This window comes from Scyliorhinus torazame, chromosome 22 (assembly GCF_047496885.1).
Source record: "Scyliorhinus torazame isolate Kashiwa2021f chromosome 22, sScyTor2.1, whole genome shotgun sequence".
NCBI lineage: Eukaryota > Metazoa > Chordata > Chondrichthyes > Carcharhiniformes > Scyliorhinidae > Scyliorhinus > Scyliorhinus torazame.
In genome coordinates, this window is record NC_092728.1 from 109,582,112 (window position 1) to 109,606,112 (window position 24,001).

The 24,001-nt window shown below is 56.3% G+C and overlaps 1 protein-coding gene across 1 annotated transcript in view; it reads right to left on the reverse strand.

The window, feature by feature from the left end:
* Positions 1-1,241: 1,241 nt before the first annotated feature.
* Positions 1,242-24,001, reverse strand: part of LOC140399362 (uncharacterized) — a 166,522-nt gene continuing 143,762 nt past the window's right edge. Inside the window, exons 39-40 of the mRNA XM_072488934.1 lie at positions 4,356-4,589; positions 1,242-2,210 (exon numbers count right to left, since the gene is read on the reverse strand). Of these exons, the coding sequence (XP_072345035.1) occupies positions 2,064-2,210; positions 4,356-4,589 (381 nt within the window). The 3' untranslated portion in view covers positions 1,242-2,063. The remainder of the gene's footprint in view (positions 2,211-4,355; positions 4,590-24,001) is intronic.

A 24,001-nucleotide genomic window follows, 5' to 3' on the forward strand; every position in this document is an offset into this window, starting at 1 on the left:
GTGAGAGAGGGAGATAGGGAAACTGAGTGAGAGAGTGAGATAGAGAAACTGAGTGAGGGTGGGAGACAGATTGAGAGAAAGAGTGTATGTGTGCGAATGAGAGAGTGAGAGAGAGAGAGAGAGGCAGACACTGAGAATGAGAGAATGGGGGACAGAGAGAAAAGATACAATGAGTGAGAGTTGGAAAGAGAGAGGGGGTGAGGAGACAAAGAAAATGATCAAGAGTGATAGAGTGAAGCCGTGATTGAGAGTGGGCCAAAGATAAAATACAAAATGCAATGGAAAAGGAGAAAGCAATAGAGATTCAGTAGAGATGAGGCAGTGAGGGTGAGGGAGTGAGGAGATGGATGGATAAAATGTGTAGAATAAATTGGATAGGAGCTTGGGGCGAGGCAGTGAGATAGACGTGGGGCTAACAATCTCAAAACGCAGCAAAGGAATCAGCAAAAAATGCAAGTTGCAACAAGTGAGGGTTGAAAGTGAGGACAGGATGCCTGCTGACAGCTGTCCTCTCATGCTCAGGGACAATTTACCAAGTAAAAGAATTAGACCTAGGTTCATGTTTCTATCCAACACAAACTAGCACCACAGACCTGATTGTTTATTGGCAATAACTCTTCGGAATGTCCTGCTGCTGAAATTACTCATTCTGAAGTGGAAATCCAAACCAATTTCACAGGGTGGGGGGGGGAAAGAGCGAGGTCACATTGAAGGAGAATTTCCCGAGTTTCAAAAAAATAATTGTCTGACTATACGAATTAGAACCAGCAATGCATAACGTCGATGGAGCTGGCCTTCAGGTTGCAGTGGTACCATTAGGGAGCTTCAATCCTTGGGACAACAGTCCAGGGAGATCAGCTGTGCCTTGTGAGTAAAATCAACAGCATTAATCAGACAAAATAGCACCACAGGCGAGATGATGAAATAGCACCTAATCTTCGGGAAACGCAGGTCTCCTTGTTGTCCGCAGTTTCCTGGTTAACCTTCAGATACATCCGGGCAAGGCTTGACTGCTAAATGATGCAAAGGTCAAGGCTTTTGGAGAGGTTCTGAACCCTTTCTCCCCCCCCCCCCCGCCCGCCCCAGAATATGATGACTTAGAACTGAGATAGTTTTCATGAAACAAGGGGTGGTCCATGTTCTAGGTCGAAAGTTTCTACAGAAACTTTAACATGCGGAATAAGCTCAAACTGTGGAAAGTGTAGCAAGAGGCAGCAAGTATGTGTTATAGAGCCGTGTGCTTTTGGTAATGCAGCAAAGCAGGTTTATTAATCCGAGATAACACATTTTTATATATTTATATATATATTTTGCACATTCGGTAAAAATGCCGAGTTATCCTTGTACATTTTAAGAGTCACAATGCATTGATTCGAAAGCCAGAAGCTGCGGGGAGAATTAAAATATTATACAATAAAATATTTACTTACAAACATACAAAAATTTGTTTTAAGAAATAATAAATTGTCAGCACCATTTCTGAGGAAGGATTTCAATTCAAAACATTTATTTGAGGAGATTTAAAAAACCTATGACTCTGAAATAAGAGCACGAAATATTGCAGGAGGTACAGAGCGAGAGAGAGAGAGAGAGAGAAGGGTCTGCTTTTTCACAATGAGGGGGACAACTCTGCAATCGAGTTACCCCGAAACGTGAAACCCACTTTCTCTGGCTCAGATTGACCACCCGGAGCCGCTGGATGAGAAAGTTTTGCCGTTGGTGTTGAAAACGTCACTTAGCTTGGGGGGGGGGGGGGGGGGGGGGGGTTGTGAGGGCTGGTGAGGGGGGGAAAGTGACAGCCTCGAGGTTGTCTAATTCTTCACCGCACTAGATTAGCGTCTGGAGGTGGCTGTTTTCGGAACGTTGCATTTTCATTCCCAGGCACAATTTCCTTATCGAGGGTGAAAGGTGACGTCAGGTCTCAGCTTCAATTGTCCAGTCTGTCAACTCGCTCATTGAGGTTACAGGGTTGTTGTTGTCTGCAAACTCTCTCATTCTTCGTGTGTGTGTGTGTGTGTGTTTTGAACAGTTTTGGTCTCTCGCTGTGAAGATTGCAATGGTTTTTATCCCACGAAACAGACAGGTCCAATTTCAAAGCCAAATTTCTGACCCGACTCTCCAAAGTCATTGAACATGATGTCGATGAAGGGGAGCTGTTCCACTTTGGGGGTGTCAATCTGCAATATCGTTTTCTGATAGCCTTTCCGTGCCTGGCGAGAGAAAGAGAGAACGGGGCAAGTTAGAAAACTGTCTCTGGGCTCAGAATGGATCAAATCGGAGTGGGTTTGATCTTCCAAAGAGCTAGCACAGACGTAAAGGCCGACTGGCCTCCTCCGGCCCTCTTGCTATTTGATGTTTTGAGGGTTTAGGAGCTCAGGGCAGAAATTGGAGAAAATCCCGGCTCCTGGAGAAAATAACTCATCTCTGAATGTGTGGGGAGAGGGGTGGGCGTGGGGAGAGGGGTGGGCGTGGGGAGAGGGGTGGGCCCGGGGAGAGAGGGGTGGGCCCGGGGAGAGAGGGGTGGGCGTGGGGAGAGGGGTGGGCGTGGGGAGAGGGGTGGGCGTGGGGAGAGGGGTGGGCGTGGGGAGAGGGGTGGGCGTGGGGAGAGGGGTGGGCGTGGCGAGAGGGGTGGGCGTGGCGAGAGGGGTGGGCGTGGCGAGAGGGGTGGGCGTGGCGAGAGGGGTGGGCGTGGGGAGAGGGGTGGGCGTGGGGAGAGGGGTGGGCGTGGGGAGAGGGGTGGGCGTGGGGAGAGGGGTGGGCGTGGGGAGAGGGGTGGGCGTGGGGAGAGGGGTGGGCGTGGGGAGAGGGGTGGGCGTGGGGAGAGGGGTGGGCGTGGGGAGAGGGGTGGGCGTGGGGAGAGGGGTGGGCGTGGGGAGAGGGGTGGGCGTGGGGAGAGGGGTGGGCGTGGGGAGAGGGGTGGGCGTGGGGAGAGGGGTGGGCGTGGGGAGAGGGGTGGGCGTGGGGAGAGGGGTGGGCGTGGGGTGGGCGTGGGGAGAGGGGTGGGCGTGGGGAGAGGGGATTCTCTGGTGCTGGTTTTTCGGCGGGAGCAGGAATTGCTTTGCGCCGGTCGGGGGCCGTTGGCAGCAGCTCCCCCGGCGATTCTCTGCTCCGCGATGGGCCGAGTGTCCACCTGTTTTCGGCCAGTCCCGCTGACGTATGTTACACCAGGTCCGTACCGGCGGGACCTGGCTCTGCGGGCGGCCTGCGGAGTCCTCAGGGGGGCGCGGGGCGATCTGGCCCCCGCGATGAGGTCCCCACGGTGTCCTGGCCTGCGATGGGGGCCCACCGATCCGCGGGCGGGCCTGTGCCGTGGGGGCGCTCTTTCCCTCCGCGCCGGCCGCTGTATTGTTCCGCCATGGCCGGTGCGGAGAAGAACCCCCCTGCCCATGTGTGGGATGGCGCAGCGCCGGAGGTTCACGCCACTCCTCGGCCCCGGTACGGCCCGCCGCGCCGGATAGCGGAGAATCCGGCCCCTGGTAAGTGAACTATAACAGGGAGAATTGCTCTTTCCCAGAAAACCCAGAGATTAATCCATGGATTACAGGCGCGATTCTCCCAATAAATGACTGATGTAGTTTTGGCCGAGTTTGGCAGTGTTTCCTGCTGGCATTTGGGGGAGACCCACTCCACCATTCACCCACAAGGAGTCATGTTTCGGACCCCGAGGTGTTTCGGACCCCAGGGTCAAGCCCACAATCATCACCGGGGATCGGAACTCGCCGGCGAGACTGGCTCCTCAGAGACAAGGCCCCCATTCTGAAAGGGAGCCCCTACCTCTAAGTGAGGCTGTGGCTCCCCCACGGACAATGTCATCCCCCACACACATGGGCATAACCACCCCCCTAAGTGAGCACTGCCCGTTTTGGGGTCGCTGAGGCCGCTACCATTCAGACAATTCCCCCCATTCACACCCCGCACGCAGCTTTATGAAGCCCTTCATATCCCTTCAGCCCCCTTTTCATGAACATGGCTTCGCTCAGGCCTCGACCCTAGGCAGTGCCCGAGTGCCAGGGTACTTCCCTGCCCTGTCCCCGACCACCTTGGGGGTTCCAATGGCAACCGGGACCCCCGGAATGGCCAGCACTAATCGGCACCCGTTTGAGGCCTCGCTGGTGCGGCTGGAGGCTCCTGGGCGCCAGGCAAATGCGGCCGAGCGTTTTGAAATGAGGATGATTATCTGGATCTTGCCCAATCAGGGTGAATCCGGGAAAGCCCGATTTCAGCCTCTCCCGCGATGCTTCCGGAACAACAAGATAGGAACTGGGCAGAACGGGTGCAACATCAGGCCCAACATCTTCAATAGTTAGGAGGAAGCTTTTTCCTTCACCCCCAGAGAGTAACGTGTGGACACTCACTGCACACTTGTCCACTATCGCCTGGATGTAAGGATTGTTGTCATATGACATCTCCTCATCGTTCGAACCCAGGAAACGGATCGCCTTGTCGTAACTGTCAGTGCTCGAGTCGTACCAGCCCACCGTTTGGTGACAATTGTAGCTGAGATTCTGATGGGCCGAGGCACTCAACAGCCTGAGGAAGGTCATCTGCACCACTCCCACCGGGTTACTGTCTGCGTCGGCATAGGAGAGCTAATTGTGGAGAGAGAGAGAACAAGCGAATAGCAACAATTGAAACTTCCTCCTCACTCACTCCTCACTCACTCACTCCCCCACTCACTCCCCCACTCACTCACTCACTCCCCCACTCACTCACTCACTCCCCCCACTCACTCACTCACTCCCCCACTCACTCATTCCTCACTCACTTACTACTCTCACTCCCCCCAATCACTCCTCACTCACTCACTCCTCACTCACTCCTCACTCACTCACTCCCCCACTCACTCACTCACTCCCCCCACTCCTCACTCACTCCCCCACTCACTCCTTACTCACTCACTCACCTACTCACCCACACACTCACAACGAGGAGACCCTCTGAGTTGTAAAGGTCACAAATGTCCAGAATATATTTCAAGCCAGTGGTTCTTGGCCCTTCATAGTGAGCCAAATGTTTTAACCTTTTCCCTTCTGCTCCGTTTAAAACAGATTGTCATTCACTGGTTACAGAAGAGGCCAAGAACTTTCATTGTAGAACTTCAGTGGGTTCAGCAATCAAACCTCGAGCCCCCACCAACCTCTCCAACTCACCCCACCTCTCCCTCACCCCCCCGCCTGCCTCTCCCTCACCCCCCTGCCTGCCTCTCCCTCACCCCCCTGCCTCTCCCTCACCCCCCTGCCTGCCTCTCCCTCACCCCCCTGCCTACCTCTCCCTCACCCCCCTGCCTACCTCTCCCTCACCCCCCTGCCTGCCTCTCCCTCACCCCCCCGCCTGCCCCCTCACCCCCCTTGCCTGCCTCTCCCTCACCCCCCTGCCTGCCTCTCCCTCACCCCCCTGCCTGCCTCTCCCTCACCCCCCCTGCCTGCCTCTCCCTCACCCCCCTGCCTGCCTCTCCCTCACCCCCCTGCCTGCCTCTCCCTCACCCCCCTGCCTGCCTCTCCCTCACCCCCCTGCCTGCCTCTCCCTCACCCCCCCTGCCTGCCTCTCCCTCACCCCCCTGCCTGCCTCTCCCTCACCCCCCTGCCTGCCTCTCCCTCACCCCCCTGCCTGCCTCTCCCTCACCCCCCCTGCCTGCCTCTCCCTCACCCCCCTGCCTGCCTCTCCCTCACCCCCCGCCTGCCTCTCCCTCACCCCCCGCCTGCCCCCTCACCCCCCCTGCCTGCCTCTCCCTCACCCCCCTGCCTGCCTCTCCCTCACCCCCCGCCTGCCTCTCCCTCACCCCCCTGCCTCTCCCTCACCCCCCTGCCTGCCTCTCCCTCACCCCCCGCCTGCCTCTCCCTCACCCCCCGCCTGCCTCTCCCTCACCTTCCGCCTGCCTCTCCCTGACCCCCCCCCGCTTGCCTCTCCCTCACCCCCCCCGCCTGACTCTCCCTCACCCACACTGCCTGCCTCTCCCTCACCCCCCTGCCTGCCACTTGCTCCCCCCCCCACCTGCCTCCCCCCCCCCAGCCTGCCTCTCCCTCACCCCCCTGCCTGCTTCTTCCTCCCCCCCTGCCTGCCACTCGCTCTCCCCTGCCTGCCCCTCCCCCCACCCCTACCTGCTTCTCCCTCCCCCCCCTGCCTGCCACTCGCTCCCCCCCTGCCTGCCCCTCCCCCCACCCCTACCTGCCTCTCCCTCGCTCCTCCGACTGACTGTGAACTGGCCAGAATTGTCCACACTGTGGGTAAAATCATTGATAGTCATCAGACCCAACTCAATAATTTATTTAGCAGCTCAGTTAAGACGGATGCAGCTGCCCCTCTCCAGTCACCACAGACCCAGAGGCTGCTTTCCCCAGAGAGGGGGGCAGTGTGGCGGGGGCGGGGGGGGGGGGGGGGGGGGGGGGAGCGGAGTGCTGCCGATTTAGCCCGAGTGTCACCATACCTCAGACGCGAGGTAAGGTTGAGAATTGCCTCAGCGGGATGGGGAATTTAACCCATGCTGTCAGCTTCGCTCCGCATCAGAAACCTTCCGTGCAGCCAGCTGAGCTAAACCCATCACTCTGTATATCAGCAATTTGAAAAGCACCCTTCGGAATGCTTTGGAATGGCTATTGCCGGGAATGGCGATTGTCGGGAATGGTGATTGCCGGGAATGGCTATTGCCGGGAATGGCGATTGTCGGGAATGGTGATTGCCGGGAATGGCTATTGCCGGGAATGACTGTTGCCGGGAATGGTGATTGTCGGGGATGGCTATTGCCGGGAATGGCGATTGTCGGGAATGGCTATTGCCGGGAATGGCGATTGTCGGGAATGGTGATTGCCGGGAATGACTGTTGCCGGGAATGGTGATTGTCGGGGATGGCTATTGCCGGGAATGGCGATTGTCGGGAATGGCTATTGCCGGGAATGGCGATTGTCGGGAATGGTGATTGCCGGGAATGGATATTGCCGGGAATGGCGATTGTCGGGAATGGCTGTTGCCGGGAATGGTGATTGTCGGGGATGGCTATTGCCGGGAATGGCGATTGTCGGGAATGGCTATTGCCGGGAATGGTGATTGCCGGGAATGGTAATTGCCGGGAATGACTGTTGCCGGGAATGGTGATTGTCGGGAATGGCTATTGCCGGGAATGGTGACTGCCGGGAATGGTGATTGTCAGGAATGGCTATTGCCGGGAATGGTGATTGCCGGGAATGGCTATTGCCGGGAATAGTGATTGCCGGGAATGGTGATTATCGGGAATGGCTATTGCCGGGAATGGAGATTGCCGGGAATGGAGATTGCCGGGAATGGTGATTTCTGGGAATGGTGATTGCCGGGAATGGCTATTGCCGGGAATGGAGATTGCCGGGAATGGCTATTGCCGGGAATGGAGATTGCCGGGAATGGAGATTGTCGGGAATGACGATTGCTGGGAATGGTGATTTCTGGGAATAGCTATTGCCGGGAATGGAGATTGCCCGGGAATGGAGATTGCCAGGAATGAATATTGCTGGGAATGGCAATTGCCGGGAATGGTGCTTGCCGGGAATGGTGCTTGCCGGGAATGGTGCTTGCCGGGAATGGCGATTGCCGGGAATGGCGATTGCCGGGAATGGTCATCGATGGGAATGATGATTGCCGGGAATGGCTATTGCCGGGAATGGTGATTGTCGGGAATGGCTATTGCCGGGAATGGTTATTGCCGGGAATGGCTATTGCCGGGAATGGCGATTGTCGGGAATGGTCATGTATGGGAATGATGATTGCCGGGAATGGCTATTGCCGGGAATGGTGATTGTCGGGAATGGCTATTGCCGGGAATGGTGCTTGCCGGGAATGGTGCTTGCCGGGAATGGCTGCTGCCGGAATGGTGATTGCCGGAAATGGCTGTTGCCGGGAATGGTGATTGTCGGGGAATGGCGATTGCCAGGAATGGCGATTGTCGGGAATGGCGATTGCCGGGAATGGTCATCGATGGGAATGATGATTGCCGGGAATGGCTATTGCCGGGAATGGTGATTGTCGGGAATGGCTATTGCCGGGAATGGCTATTGCCGGGAATGGCGATTTCTCGGAATGGCGATTGTCGGGAATGGTCATGTATGGGAATGATGATTGCCGGGAATGGCTATTGCCGGGAATGGTGATTGTCGGGAATGGCTATTGCCGGGAATGGTAATTGCCGGGAATGGCTATTGCCGGGAATGGTGATTGCCGGGAATGGCTGTAGCCAGGAATGGCGATTGTCGGGAATGGCTATTGCTGGGAATGGTGATTGCCGGGAATGGCTATTGCCGGGAATGGTGATTGCCGGGAATGGTGATTGCCGGGAATGTCTATTGCCGGGAATGGTGATTGCTGGGAATGGCTGTTGCCGGGAATGGTGATTGTCGGGAATGGCTATTGCTGGGAATGGTGATTGTCGGGAATGGCTATTGCCGGGAATGGTGATTGCCGGGAATGGCTATTGCCGGGAATGGCTATTGCCGGGAATGGTGATTGCCGGGAATGGCTGTTGATGGGAATGGTGATTGCTGGGAATGGCTGTTGCCGGGAACGGTGATTGTCGGGAATGGCTATTGCTGCGAATGGTGATTGCCGGGAATGGTGATTGCCGGGGAATGGCTATTGCCGGGAATGGTGATTGTCGGGAATGGCTATTGCTGGGAATGGTGATTGTCTGGAATGGCTATTGCCGGGAATGGAGATTGTCGGGAATGGCTATTGCCGGTAATGGCTATTGCCGGGAATGCTGATTCCCGGGAATGGTGATTGCCGGGAATGGCTATTGCCAGGAATGGTGACTGCCGGGAATGGCGATTGCCGGGAATGGCTATTGCCGGGAATGGCGATTGCCGGGAATGGTGATTGCCGGGAATGGCTATTGCGGGAATGGTGATTGCCGGGAATGGCTATTGCCGGGAATGGCGATTGCCGGGAATGGCGGTTGCCGAGAATGGTGATTGTAGGGAATGGCTATTGCCGGGAATGGCTATTGCCGGGAATGGTGATTGCCGGGAATGATGATTGTCAGGAATGGCTATTGCCGGGAATGGTGATTGCCGGGAATGGTGATTGCCGGGAATGGCCATTGCCGGGAATGGAGACTGCCGGGAATGGAGATTGCCGGGAGTTGCTATTGCGGGGAATGGCTATTGCGGGGAATGGCTATTGCCGGGAATGGTGATTGCCGGGAATGGCTATTGCCGGGAATGGCTATTGCCGGGAATGGTGATTGTCGGGAATGGCTATTGCCGGGAATGTTGATTGTCGGGAATGGCTATTGCCGGGAATGGCTATTGCCGGAATGGCTATTGCCGGGAATGGTGATTGCCGGGAATGATGATTGTCGGGAATGGCTATTGCCAGGAATGGTAATTGCCGGGAATGGCTATTGCCGGGAATGGCTATTGCCGGGGAATAGCGATTGCCAGGAATGGTGATTGCCGGGTATGGCTGTTGCCGGGATTGGCTATTGCCGGGAATGGCGATTGCCGGGAATGGCTATTGCCGGCAATGGCGATTGTCGGGAATGGCGATTGCCGGGAATGGTGATTGCCGGGAATGGTGATTGCCGGGAATGGCTGTTGCCGGGAATGTTGATTGTCGGGAATGGCTATTGCCGGGAATGGTGATTGCCGGGAATTGCAATTGCTGGGAATGGTGATTGTCGGGAATGGCTATTGCCGGGAATGGTGATTGCCGGGAATGGCTATTGCCGGGAATGGTGATTGCCAGGAATGGTGATTGCCGGGAATGGCTATTGCCGGGAATGGCTATTGCCGGGAATGGCTATTGCCGGGAATGGTGATTGCCGGGAATGGCGATTGCCGGGAATGGCTATTGCTGGGAATGGTGATTGCCGGGAATGGCTATTGCCGGGAATGGCTATTGCCAGAAATGGTGATTGCCGGGAATGGCTATTGCCGGGAATGGTGATTGCCAGGAATGGTGATTGCCGGAATGGCTATTGCCGGGGAATGGTGATTGCCGGGAATGGCTATTGCCGGAATGGTGTTTGCCGGGAATGAAGATTGCCGGGAATGATGATTGCCGGGAATGACTATTGCCGGGAATGGCTATTGCTGGGAATGGTGATTGCCGGGAATGGCTATTGCTGGGAATGGTGATTGCCGGGAATGGCTATTGCCGGGAATGGCTATTGCGGGGAATGGTGATTGCCGGGAATGGCTGTTGCCGGGAATGGCTGTTGCCGGGAATGGCGATTGCCGGGAATGGCGATTGCCGGGAATGGCGATTGCCGGGAATGGAGATTGCCGGGAATGGAGATTGCCGGGAATGGCTGTTGCCGGGAATAGCGATTGCTGGGAATGGCGATTGTCGGGAATGGCGATTGCCGGGAATGGTGATTGCCGGGAATGGCTACTGCCGGGAATGGCGGTTGCCGGGAATGGAGATTGCCGGGTATGGCTGTTGCTGGGAATAGAGATTGCTGGGAATGGTGATTGCTGGGAATGGCTGTTGCTGGGAATGGTGATTGCCGGGAATGGCGATTGCCGGGAACGGCGATTGCCGGGAATGGCTATTGCTGGGAATAGCGATTGCTGGGAATGGTAATTGCCGGGAATGGTGATTGCCGGGAATGGCTGTTGCCGGGAATGGTGATTGTCGGAAATGGCTGTTGCCGGGAATGGTGATTGCCGGGAATGGCTATTGCTGGGAATAGCGATTTCTGGGAATGGTGATTGTCTGGAATGGCGATTGCCGGGAATGGTGATTGCTGGGAATGGTGATTGTCAGGAATGGCTGTTGCCGGGAATGGTGATTGCTGGGAATGGTGATTGCTGGGAATGGTGATTGCCTGGAATGGTGATTGCCGGGAATGGCATGGTGATTGTCGGGAATGGCGATTGCCGGGAATGGTGATTGTCGGGAATGGCGATTGCCGGGAATGGTGATTGTCAGGAATGGCTGTTGCCGGGAATGGTGATTGCTGGGAATGGTGATTGCTGGGAATGGTCATCGATGGGAATGGTGATTGCTGGGAATGGCTATTGCCGGGAATGGTGATTGCTGGGAATGGATATTGCCGGGAATGGTGATTGCCTGGAATGGTGATTGCCGGGAATGGCGATTGCCGGGAATGGCGATTGCCGGGAATGCCGATTGTCAGGAATGGCTATTGCCGGGAATGGTGATTGCCGGGAATGGCGATTGCCGGGAATGGTGATTGTCAGGAATGGCTATTGCCGGGAATGGCTACTGGCGGGAATGGTTATTGCCGGGAATGGTGATTGTTGGGAATGGCTATTGCCGAGAATGGCGATTGCCGGGAATGGCGATTGCCGGGAATGGCGATTGCCGGGAATGGTGATTGCTGGGAATGGCTACTGCTGGGAATGGTGATTGCTGGGAATGGCTATTTCCGGGAATGGTGATTGCTGGGAATGACTATTGCCGGGAATGGTGTTTGCCAGGAATGGCTATTGCTGGGAATGGCTACTGCTGGGAATGGTGATTGCTGGGAATGGTGATTGCTGGGAATGGCTACTGCTGGGAATGGTGATTGCTGGGAATGGCTATTTCCGGGAATGGTGATTGCCGGGAATGGTGATTGCCGGGAATGGTGATTGCCGGGAATGGTGTTTGCTGGGAATGGCTACTGCTGGCAATGGTGATTGCTGGGAATGGCTATTTCCGTGAATGGTGATTGCCGGGAATGTTGATTGTCGGGAATGGCTATTTCCGGGAATGGCGATTGCCAGGAATGGTGATGCTGGGAATGGTGATTGCCGGGAATGGTGATTGCCGGGAATGGTGATTCCTGGGAATGGTGATTGCCGGGAATGGTGATTGCCGGGAATGGCTATTTCCGGGAATGGTGATTGCCGGGAATGGCTATTGCCGGAAATGGCTATTGCCGGGAATGGCGATTGCCGGGAATGGTAATTCCCGGGAATAGCGATTGCCAGGAATGGTGATTGCCGGGAATGGCTGTTGCCGGGATTGGCGATTGCCGGGAATGGTGATTGCCGGGAATAGCGATTGCCAGGAATGGTGATTGCCGGGAATGGCTGTTGCCGGGATTGGCGATTGCCGGGAATGGTGATTGCCGGGAATGGCGATTGCCGGGACTGGAGATTGCCGGGAATGGCTGTTGCTGGGAATAGCGTTTGCTGGGAATGGTGATTGCCGGGGATGGCTATTGCCGGGAATGGTGATTGCCGGCAATGATGATTGCCGGGAATGGCTACTGCCGGGAATGGCTACTGCCGGGAATGGCGATTGCCGGGAATGGCAGTTGCCGGGAATGGAGATTGCCGGGAATGGAGATTGCCGGGAATGGCTGTTGCTGGGAATAGAGATTGCTGGGAATGGTGATTGCTGGGAATGGCTGTTGCTGGGAATAGCGATTGCTGGGAATGGTGATTGCCGGGAATGGCTATTGCTGGGAATAGCGATTGCTGGGAATGGTGATTGCTGGGAATGGTAATTGCCGGGAATGGTGCTTGCCGGGAATGGTGATTGCCGGGAATGGTGATTGTCGGGAATGGCTGTTGCCGGGAATGGCTATTGCTGGGAATAGCGATTTCTGGGAATGGTGATTGTCGGGAATGGTGATTGTCGGGAATGGCGATTGCCGGGAATGGTGATTGTCAGGAATGGCTGTTGCCGGGAATGGTGATTGCTGGGAATGGTGATTGCTGGGAATGGTCATCGGTGGGAATGATGATTGCTGGGAATGGTCATCGATGGGAATGGTGATTGCTGGGAATGGCTATTGCCGGGAATGGTGATTGCCGGGAATGGCGATTGCCGGGAATGGCGATTGCCAGGAATGGCGATTGTCAGGGATGGCTATTGCCGGGAATGGTGATTGCCGGGAATGGCGATTGCCGGGAATGGCGATTGCCGGAAATGGTGATTGCCGGGAATGGTGATTGTCAGGAATGGCTATTGCCGGGAATGGCTACTGGCGGGAATGGTGATTGTCGGGAATGGTGATTGCTGGGAATGGCTATTGCCAGGAATGGTGATTGGCGGGAATGGTGATTGCCGGGAATGGTGATTGCCAGGAATGGCTATTGCTGGGAATGGCTACTGCTGGGAATGGTGATTGCCGGGAATGGCTGTTGCCGGGAATGGTGATTGTCAGAAATGGCTGTTGCCGGGAATGGTGATTGTCGGGAATGGCGATTGCCGGGAATGGTGATTGCCGGGAATGGTGATTGTCAGGAATGGCTGTTGCCGGGAATGGCTGTTGCCGGGAATGATGATTGCTGGGAATGGTGATTGCTGGGAATGGTGATTGCCTGGAATGGTGATTGCCGGGAATGGCATGGTGCTTGTCGAGAATGGCGATTGCCGGGAATGGTGATTGTCGGGAATGGCGATTGCCGGGAATGGTGATTGTCAGGAATGGCTGTTGCCGGGAATGGTGATTGCTGGGAATAGTGATTGCTGGGAATGATGATTGCTGGGAATGGTCATCGATGGGAATGGTGATTGCTGGGAATGGCTATTGCCGGGAATGGTGATTGCTGGGAATGGCTATTGCCGGGAATGGTGATTGCCTGGAATGGTGATTGCCGGGAATGGCGATTGCCGGGAATGGCGATTGCCGGGAATGGCGATTGTCAGGAATGGCTATTGCCGGGAATGGCGATTGCCGGGAATGGTGATTGCCGGGAATGGTGATTGTCAGGAATGGCTATTGCCGGGAATGGCTACTGGCGGGAATGGTTATTGCCGGGAATGGTGATTGTTGGGAATGGCTATTGCCGGGAATGGCGATTGCCGGGAATGGTGATTGCCGGGAATGGCGATTGCCGGGAATGGTGATTGCCAGGAATGGCTACTGCTGGGAATGGTGATTGCTGGGAATGGCTATTTCCGGGAATGGTGATTGCTGGGAATGACTATTGCCGGGAATGGTGTTTGCCAGGAATGGCTATTGCTGGGAATGGCTACTGCTGGGAATGGTGATTGCTGGGAATGGTGATTGCTGAGAATGGTGATTGCTGGGAATGGCTATTTCCGGGAATGGTGATTGCCGGGAATGGTGATTGCCGGGAATGGTGTTTGCTGGGAATGGCTACTGCTGGGAATGGTGATTGCTGGGAATGGCTATTTCCGGGAATGGTGATTGCCGGGAATGTTGATTGTCGGGAATGGCTATTTCCGGGAATGGTGATTGCCAGGAATGGTGATGCTGGGAATGGTGATTGCCGGGAATGGTGATTGCCGGGAATGGTGATTGCCGGGAATGGCTATTTCCGGGAATGGTGATTGCCGGGAATGGCTATTGTCGGGAATGGCTATTGCCGGGAATGGCGATTGCCGGGAATGGTAATTGCCGGGAATAGCGATTGCCAGGAATGTGTGATTGCCGGGAATAGCGATTGCCAGGAATGGTGATTGCCGGGAATGGCTGTTGCCGGGATTGGCGATTGCCGGGAATGGTGATTGCCGGGAATAGCGATTGCCGGGAATGCCGATTGCCAGGAATGGCTGTTGCTGGGAATAGCGATTGCTGGGAATGGCGATTGCCGGGAATGGCTACTGCCGCGAATGGCTACTGCCGGGAATGGCAGTTGCCGGGAATGGAGATTGCCGGGAATGGCTGTTGTTGGGAATAGAGATTGCTGGGAATGGTGATTGCTGGGAATGGCTGTTGCTGGGAATAGCGATTGCTGGGAATGGTGATTGCCGGGAATGGCTATTGCTGGGAATAGCGATTGCTGGGAATGGTGATTGCTGGGAATGGTAATTGCCGGGAATGGTGCTTGCCGGGAATGGTGATTGCCGGGAATGGTGATTGTCGGGAATGGCTGTTGCCGGGAATGGCTATTGCTGGGAATAGCGATTTCTGGGAATGGTGATTGTCGGGAATGGTGATTGTCGGGAATGGCGATTGCCGGGAATGGTGATTGTCAGGAATGGCTGTTGCCGGGAATGGTGATTGCTGGGAATGGTGATTGCTGGGAATGGTCATCGGTGGGAATGATGATTGCTGGGAATGGTCATCGATGGGAATGGTGATTGCTGGGAATGGCTATTGCCGGGAATGGTGATTGCTGGGAATGGCGATTGCCGGGAATGGCGATTGCCAGGAATGGCGATTGTCAGGAATGGCTATTGCCGGGAATGGTGATTGCCGGGAATGGCGATTGCCGGGAATGGCGATTGCCGGGAATGGTGATTGCCGGGAATGGTGATTGTCAGGAATGGCTATTGCCGGGAATGGCTACTGGCGGGAATGGTGATTGTCGGGAATGGTGATTGCTGGGAATGGCTATTGCCAGGAATGGTGATTGGCGGGAATGGTGATTGCCGGGAATGGTGATTGCCAGGAATGGTGATTGCCAGGAATGGCTATTGCTGGGAATGGCTACTGCTGGGAATGGTGATTGCTGGGAATGGTGATTGCCAGGAATGGCTATTGCTGGGAATGGCTACTGCTGGGAATGGTGATTGCTGGGAATGGCTATTTCCGGGAATGGTGATTGCCGAGAATGGTGATTGCTGGGAATGACTATTGCCGGGAATGGTGTTTGCCAGGAATGGCTATTGCTGGGAATGGCTACTGCTGGGAATGGTGATTGCTGGGAATGGCTATTTCCGGGAATGGTGATTGCCGGGAATGGTGATTGCCGGGAATGGTGATTGTCGGGAATGGCTATTTCCGGGAATGGTGATTGCCGGGAATGGTGTTTGCTGGGAATGGCTACTGCTGGGAATGGTGATTGCTGGGAATGGCTAATTCCGGGAATGGTGATTGCCGGGAATGTTGATTGTCGGGAATGGCTATTTCCGGGAATGGTGATTGCCGGGAATGGTGATTGCCGGGAATGGTGATTGCCGGGAATGTTGATTGTCGGGAATGGCTAATTCCGGGAATGGTGATTGCTGGGAATGGTGATTGCCGGGTAAAGTCTGTTTCCGAGGTTGTTTGTTCCCACTGCCAGTAGCTCAGTAAATCCTCAATGATGTCACTGTCAATGTTATGTCTTCACTCAGCTTCACCCAAACACGAGGAGCGTCAATCAGCGGACAAAAGGTCAAGTCGGCGTTTGGTGGGGTGTTTGTCGGCGGCTGCAGCTCCGAGATTCACTCGCTATTACCGGCACTTTTTTGTTTTTTTGGGGCCTTGGGGAGTTTCTCTGGACCGAAGCCTCACTGATTTGCTGCTTGCTGGCAGGCTCGCTCCACGCACATCGAGGTGCCATTTTGATTGGCAGCCCTGATCCCTAGACATACTCTTTTTTGGGCAGCACAGTAGCACAGTGGTTAGCACTGTGGCTTCACAGTGCCAGGGTCCTAGGTTCGATTCCCGGCTTGGGTCACTGTCTGTGCGGAGTCTGCACGTTCTCCCCGTGTCTGCGTGGGTTTCCTCCGGGTGCTCCGGTTTCCTCCCACAGTCCAAAGACGTGCCGGTTAGGTGGATTGGCCGTGATAAATTGCCCTTAGTGTCCAAATAAGCTTAGAGGGGATTATTGGGTTACGGGGATAGGGTGGAAGTGAGGGCTTAAGTGGGTCTGTGCAAACTCGATGGGCCGAATGGCCTCCTTCTGCACTGTATGTTCGATGTATACCACCTTTCAGGCACCGCCCCCCCAGCTTTCTGGACCTCCACGCTACCCCCCACCCTTCGCTAGGCCCCTTGAACCCCCCTCTCCAATTGCAAAGGCCCTCCCCCCTGACCCAACCCCTGGAAGTGTCAAGCAGACACCCGGGCAGCCCAACCTGGGGCTGGTTTAGCACACTGGGCTAAATCGCTGGCTTTGAAAGCAGACCAAGGCAGGCCAGCAGCACGGTTCAATTCCTGTACCAGCCTCCCCGAACAGGCGCCGGAATGTGGCGACTAGGGGCTTTTCACAGTAACTTCATTTGAAGCCTACTCGTGACAATAAGCGATTTTCGTTTCATCTCACCTGGGCAGTGCGAGGGCGTCTGAATGGCAGTGTTGAGATGACCAGGCGGGAGTGCCAGGGAGTGCCAGGCGGGAGTGCCACGCTGCCCTATCCTGACCACCGGGGGGTGATCTGGCCGGCGATCTCCCCCAGATGCCGTTGGACCTGGTCCACATTCGTGGAAACTGGCACTAAATGAGGCGCTGGTGAATTCTCACAGGCGTGGTCACTGGCTCCTAGACACTGGGCGTACATGGCGTCCGAGTATTTAAATGAGGGCTCATTTAAATATACAGGTCTGGGCGGAGCGAGGCGGGTAAGCTGGGATCAGCCCGACAAGGAAGCTGGTTTGGGGATTTGATTCTCCCGTTGCCTCCGGATCCCCGTCGGGTGCAAAGCGGTCGCTGAATTGCAGCCGAGATCTCTCTCTATGCATCACTCAACTGACTTTCTTCAACTCTTCAAGTTCCATTGCTGCCTCTCACCCACCATCCCCTCCCCTCACCTCGCATCCTGCACCTCCCCCATACTCCTCAACCTACCCATTCACCTCCCCCTCCCCCCCCGGCCCCCTCACTCCACATCCTGCACCACTCAACCCCCTCACCTTCCCCCCACTCCCTGGCCCCCCTCACTCCCCATATCCTACACTACTGCACCCCTTAATCTCCTGCCCCCTCACCTTCCCCCCACTCTCCTGACCCCCTTTACCCCTCTCCCCACCACAGTCCTGCCCCCTCCCCCTCGCAGTGAGCTGCGTCTTTACGTTTGGATCCAGTGTCAGTTAAGATTTCCAGTGATTTCACCTTTAACCTCGAGGGTCTCTTCCGTCTCACAGTAAACAACAGAAAGAAGCCAATTTGAAATAAAACCCATTCACCAACCACTGTTCCGGGATCCACGGGCGATTCCAGGTTCCTCCAACACTCGTAAAGAGTGACTGAACACGGGACAAAGGTCATGCAGGAAGTGCGATAAAGCCAAGCAGAAAAGCAGAGGACAGGCACCAGAACCAGATCTCTTCCCAACCTTCCCCTTAACCACTGACCCCTTCCCAACATTCCCCTTAACCACTGACCCCTTCCCAACATTCCCCTTAACCACTGACCCCTTCCCAAAATTCCCCTTAACCACTGACCCCTTCCCAACATTCCCCTTAACCACTGACCCCTTCCCAACATTCCCCTTAACCACTGACCTGTTCCCAACCTTCTCCTTAACCACTGACCCCTTCCCAACCATCCTCTTAACCACTGACCCCTTCCCAACCTTCTCCCTAAACACTGACCTCTTCCCAACCTTCCCCTTAACCACTGACCCCTTCCCAACCTTCTCCCTAAACACTGACCCCTTCCCAACCTTCCCCTTAACCACTGACCCTTCCCAACATTCCCCTTAACCACTGACCCCTTCCCAACCTTCCCCTTAACCACTGACCCCTTCCCAACATTCCCCTTAACCACTGACCCCTTCCCAACCTTCCCCTTAACCACTGACCCCTTCCCAACCTTCTCCCTAAACACTGACCCCTTCCCAACCTTCCCCTTAACCACTGACCCCTTCCCAACCTTCTACTTAACCACTGACCCCTTCCCAACCTTCCCCTTAAACACTGACCCCTTCCCAACATTCCCCTTAACCATTGACCCCTTCCCAACCTTCCCCTTAACCACTGACCCCTTCCCAACCTTCCCCTTAAACACTGACCCCTTCCCAACATTCCCCTTAACCACTGACCTGTTCCCAACCTTCTCCTTAACCACTGACCCCTTCCCAACATTCCCCTTAACCACTGACCTGTTCCCAACCTTCTCCTTAACCACTGACCCCTTCCCAACATTCCCCTTAACCACTGACCTGTTCCCAACCTTCTCCTTAACCACTGACCCCTTCCCAACCTTCCCCTTAACCACTGACCCCTTCCCAACCTGCTCCTTAACCACTGACCCCTTCCCAACCTTCCCCTTAACCACTGACCCCTTCCCAACCTTCCCCTTAACCACTGACCGCTTCTCCTGTTTACATTGGAAAACATTGTGGAGAGAACTGTTTGGGTGGGGGTCAGGGTGTGAGGTGATGAGTGGGTGAGGGTGTGTAGGGATAGATCCCACATTCTCCCCATTCCCTGTGGGAGCGAGTCCCACATTCCCCTCGCTCCCTGTGGGAGCGAGTCCCACATTCTCCTCACTCCCTGTGGGACCAAGTCCCACATTCTCCCCACTCCCTGTGGGAGCGAGTCCCACATTCTCCCCGCTCCCTGTGGGAGCGAGTCCCACATTCTCGCCACTCCCTGTGGGAGTGAGTCTCACATTCTCCCCACTCCCTGTGGGAGCGAGACCCACATTCTCCCCACTCCCTGTGGGAGCGAGTCCCACATTCTCCCCACTCCCTGTGGGAGTGAGTTCCACCTTCTCCCCACTCCCTGTGGGAGCGGGTCCCACATTCTCCCCACTCCCTGTGGGAGCGAGTCCCACATTCTCCCCACTCCCTGTGGGAGCGAGTCCCCAATTCTCCCCATTCCCTGAGGGAGCGAGTTCCACATTCTCCCCACTCCCTGTGGGAGCGAGTCCCACATTCTCCCCACTCCCTGAGGGAGCGAGTTCCACCTTCTCCCCACTCCCTGTGGGAGCGAGTCCCACATTCTCCCCACTCCCTGTGGGAGTGAGTTCCACCTTCTCCCCACTCCCTGTGGGAGCGAGACCCACATTCTCCCCACTCCCTGTGGGAGCGAGTCCCACACTCTCCCCACTCCCTGTGGAAGCGAGTCCCACACTCTCCCCACTCCCTGTGGGAGCGAGTCCCACATTCTCCTCACTCTCTGTGGGAGCGTGTCCCACATTCTCCCCACTCCCTGTGGGAGCGAGTCCCACATTCTCCCCACTCCCTGTGGGAGCGGGTCCCATATTCTCCCCACTCCCTGTGGGAGCGAGTCCCACATTCTCCCCACTCCCTGTGGGAGCGGGTCCCACATTCTCCCCACCCCCTGTGGGAGCGAATCCCACATTCTCCCCACTCCCTGTGGGAGCGAGTCCCACATTCTCCCCACTCCCTGTGGGAGCGGGTCCCACATTCTCCCCACTCCCTGTGGGAGCGGGTCCCACATTCTCCCCACTCCCTGTGGGAGCGGGTCCCACATTCTCCCCACTCCCTGTGGGAGCGAGTCCCACATTCTCCCCACTCGCTGTGGGAGCGAGTCCCACATTCTCCCCACTCCCTGTGAGAGCGAGTCCCACATTCTACCCACTCCCTGTGGGAGCGAGTCCCACATTCTCCCCACTCCCTGTGGGAGCGAGTCCCACATTCTCCCCACTCCCTGTGGGAGCGAGTCCCACATTCTCCCCACTCCCTGTGGGAGCGAGTCCCACATTCTCCCCACTCCCTGTGGGAGCGAGTCCCACATTCTCCCCACTCCCTGTGGGAGCGAGTCCCACATTCTCCCCCACTTCCTGTGGGAGCGAGTCCCACATTCTCCCCACTCCCTGTGGGAGCGGGTCCCACATTCTCCCCACTCCCTGTGGGAGCGAGTCCCACATTCTCCCCACTCCCTGTGGGAGCGAGTCCCACATTCTCCCCACTCCCTGAGGGAGTGAGTTCCACATTCTCCCCACTTCCTGTGGGAGCGAGTCTCACATTCTCCCCACTCCCTGAGGGAGCGAGTCCCACATTCTCCCCACTCCCTGAGGGAGCGAGTCCCACATTCTCCCCACTCCCTGAGGGAGCGAGTCCCACATTCTCCCCACTCCCTGTGGGAGCGAGTCCCACATTCTCCCCACTCCCTGTGGGAGCGAGTCCCACATTCTCCCCACTCCCTGTGGGATCGAGTTCCACTTTCTCCCCACTCCCTGTGGGAGCGAGAACCACATTCTCCCCACTCCCTGTGGGAGCGAGTCCCACATTCTCCCCACTCCCTGAGGGAGCGAGTCCCACATTCTCCCCACTCCCTGAGGGAGCGAGTCCCACATTCTCCCCACTCCCTGTGGGAGCGAGTCCCACATTCTCCCCACTCCCTGTGGGAGCGAGTCCCACATTCTCCCCACTCCCTGTGGGAGCGAGTCCCACATTCTCCCCACTCCCTGTGGGAGCGAGTCCCACATTCTCCCCACTCCCTGTGGGAGCGAGTCCCACATTCTCCCCACTCCCTGAGGGAGCGAGTCCCACATTCTCCCCACTCTGTGGGTGAAGAGGTTTCTCCTGAATTCCTGTTTGGTGTATCAGTGACTCTCACAAATCGATGGCCCTCAGCTACAGTCGCCCATATAAGTGGAAACTTCGGGGTCATCCCTCGGCCTGCTCGTTCCTAGACAGGAACTCCAGCCTGTTCAGATTTAATTCTCAGTTCTGGTATCATGATTGTAAATCTTATACTGTCATATTCTCAATGTTCCTGTAATAGGGACCTACGGGTGGGAATGCTGGTCTTCCCCGTGTGCCTTGTGGAGTACGCGCTCCCTCGCTAGGGGCGGGATTTTCAATTACCCAGAGTACAAAAGCTCTGCCAGTGAGGCGCCGACCCGAGAGGAATCCGGCCGGGATCTCCCGGGAAGCACACAGATTGCTTGTGTAAATAAAACATTGTTTCTTATTTTACTCGGTGCTGCCTCCCCCTGTCCTTACTGAAGTTCTGTTGGAAGATCTCGGACTCGACAGTACGGGGTGTGGTGGGGAACATTCTAAACACAGCGCAAGTGAAACCTCCTCAGAGCCCTCACGCCCCCGGTGCAGCTTGGCTGCTGCACTGTCTAGGCAACAGGAACAGACTGCAGTGAAACGCACCCCCCCCCCCCCCCCTCCCCCAGCTCGCCGAACCCTCCTGATGCCCTGCCAACCTTTAACGGCTGCCTGCGGCTTGTCAAGTCTCTGGTGAAGCAGACGGGGTAAGTGGCTGCGACGGGTGGCGATGTCTCGGAGCCAACGCGATCGCACTGACATCAGGAGCAGAAACACAAAGTTCAAAGCAGCAGAAGGAGCAGAGAAACGTCGGGGGGGGGGGGGGCGACACTGACTGAGCTGCTCAGCTTTCCACTTACATTGGCAGTGCCAACCTGACCAAAGTCTAAACATCCACCCTATATTCCTCTCCCAAAGCTGGTCTCACTTTAGTACAGTTCCAACAATACACACTGACTCTCACTGGGGTATAGTTCCCACACACACTGGCTCTCACTGGGGTACGGGTCCCACACACACTGACTCTCACTGGGGTACGGGTCCCAGACACTGACTCTCACTGAGGTACGGGTTCAACACACACTGACTCTCACTGGGGTACGGGTCCCACACACACTGACTCTCACTGGGGTACGGGTCCCACACACACTGACTCTCACTGGGGTACGGGTCCCACACACACTGACTCTCACTGGGGTACGGGTTCCACACACACTGACTCTCACTGGGGTACAGGTCCCACACACACTGACTCTCACTGGGGTACGGGTCCCACTCTCACTGGGGTACGGGTTCCACACACACTGACTCTCACTGTGGTACGGTTCCCGCACACACTGACTCTCACTGGGGTACGGGTCCCGCACACACTGACTCTCACTGGGGTACGGGTCCCACACACACTGACTCTCACTGGGGTACGGGTCCCACACACTGACACTCACTGGGGTACGGGTCCCACACACACTGACTCTCACTGGGGTACGGGTCCCACACACACTGACTCTCACTGGGGTACGGGTCCCACACACACTGACTCTCACTGGGGTACGGGTCCCACACACACTGACTCTCACTGGGGTAAGGGTTCCACACACACTGACTCTCACTGGGGTACGGGTCCCACACACACTGACTCTCACTGGGGTACGGGTCCCACACACACTGACTCTCACTGGGGTACGGGTCCCACACTCACTGACTCTCACTGGGGTACGGGTCCCACACACACTGACTCTCACTGGGGTACGGGTCCCACACACACTGACTCTCACTGGGGTACGGGTCCCACACACACTGACTCTCACTGGGGTAAGGGTTCCACACACACTGACTCTCACTGGGGTACGGGTCCCACACACACTGACTCTCACTGGGGTACGGGTCCCACACACACTGACTCTCACTGGGGTACGGGTCCCACACTCACTGACTCTCACTGGGGTACGGGTCCCACACACACTGACTCTCACTGGGGTACGGGTCCCACACACACTGACTCTCACTGGGGTACGGGTTCCACACACACTGACTCTCACTGGGGTACGGGTTCCACACACACTGACTCTCACTGGGGTACGGGTCCCACACACACTGACTCTCACTGGGGTACGGGTTCCACACACACTGACTCTCACTGGGGTACGGGTTCCACACACACTGACTCTCACTGGGGTACGGGTTCCACACACACTGACTCTCACTGGGGTACGTGTCCCACACACACTGACTCTCACTGGGGTAGGGGTTCCACACACACTGACTCTCACTGGGGTAGGGGTTCCACACACACTGACTCTCACTGGGGTACGGGTTCCACACACACTGACTCTCACTGGGGTATTTGTCCCACACACACTGACTCTCACTGGGGTACGGGTTCCACACACACTGACTCTCGCTGGGGTACGGGTCCCACACACACTGACTCTCACTGGGGAACGGGTCCCACACACACTGACTCTCACTGGGGTACGGGTTCCACACACACTGACTCTCACTGGGGTATGGGTCCCACACACACTGACTCTCACTGGGGTACGGGTCCCACAGACACTGACTCTCACTGGGGTACGGGTATTTGTCCCACACACACTGACTCTCACTGGGGTGCGGGTCCCACACACACTGACTCTCACTGGGGTACGGGTTCCACACACACTGACTCTCACTGGGGTACGGATGCACACACTGTCTCTCGGAAGGCAGTGTCACAGAGTCACAGAGTTTTACCGCACAGCAAGAGACTGTCTGGCGCATCGTGTCTGTCCCCCTCTATTCCAAACCCATTCTCCACCACTCGGTCTGTAGTCAGGTTGTGAGGTCCTCGGGGGGAATGTCAATCCTATTCTCCTCTGAGTAGCTCAGTGAGTGAGACAGTGCAGAGTGGAGTGTGAGTGACAGTACTGAGATGCCAGTTTGGGAAGCAGCTTCCTGTGGCAGCCAGGATGTGAGATGCGATGCAGTCCAGCCACTTACCAGGGCCCCTCGCT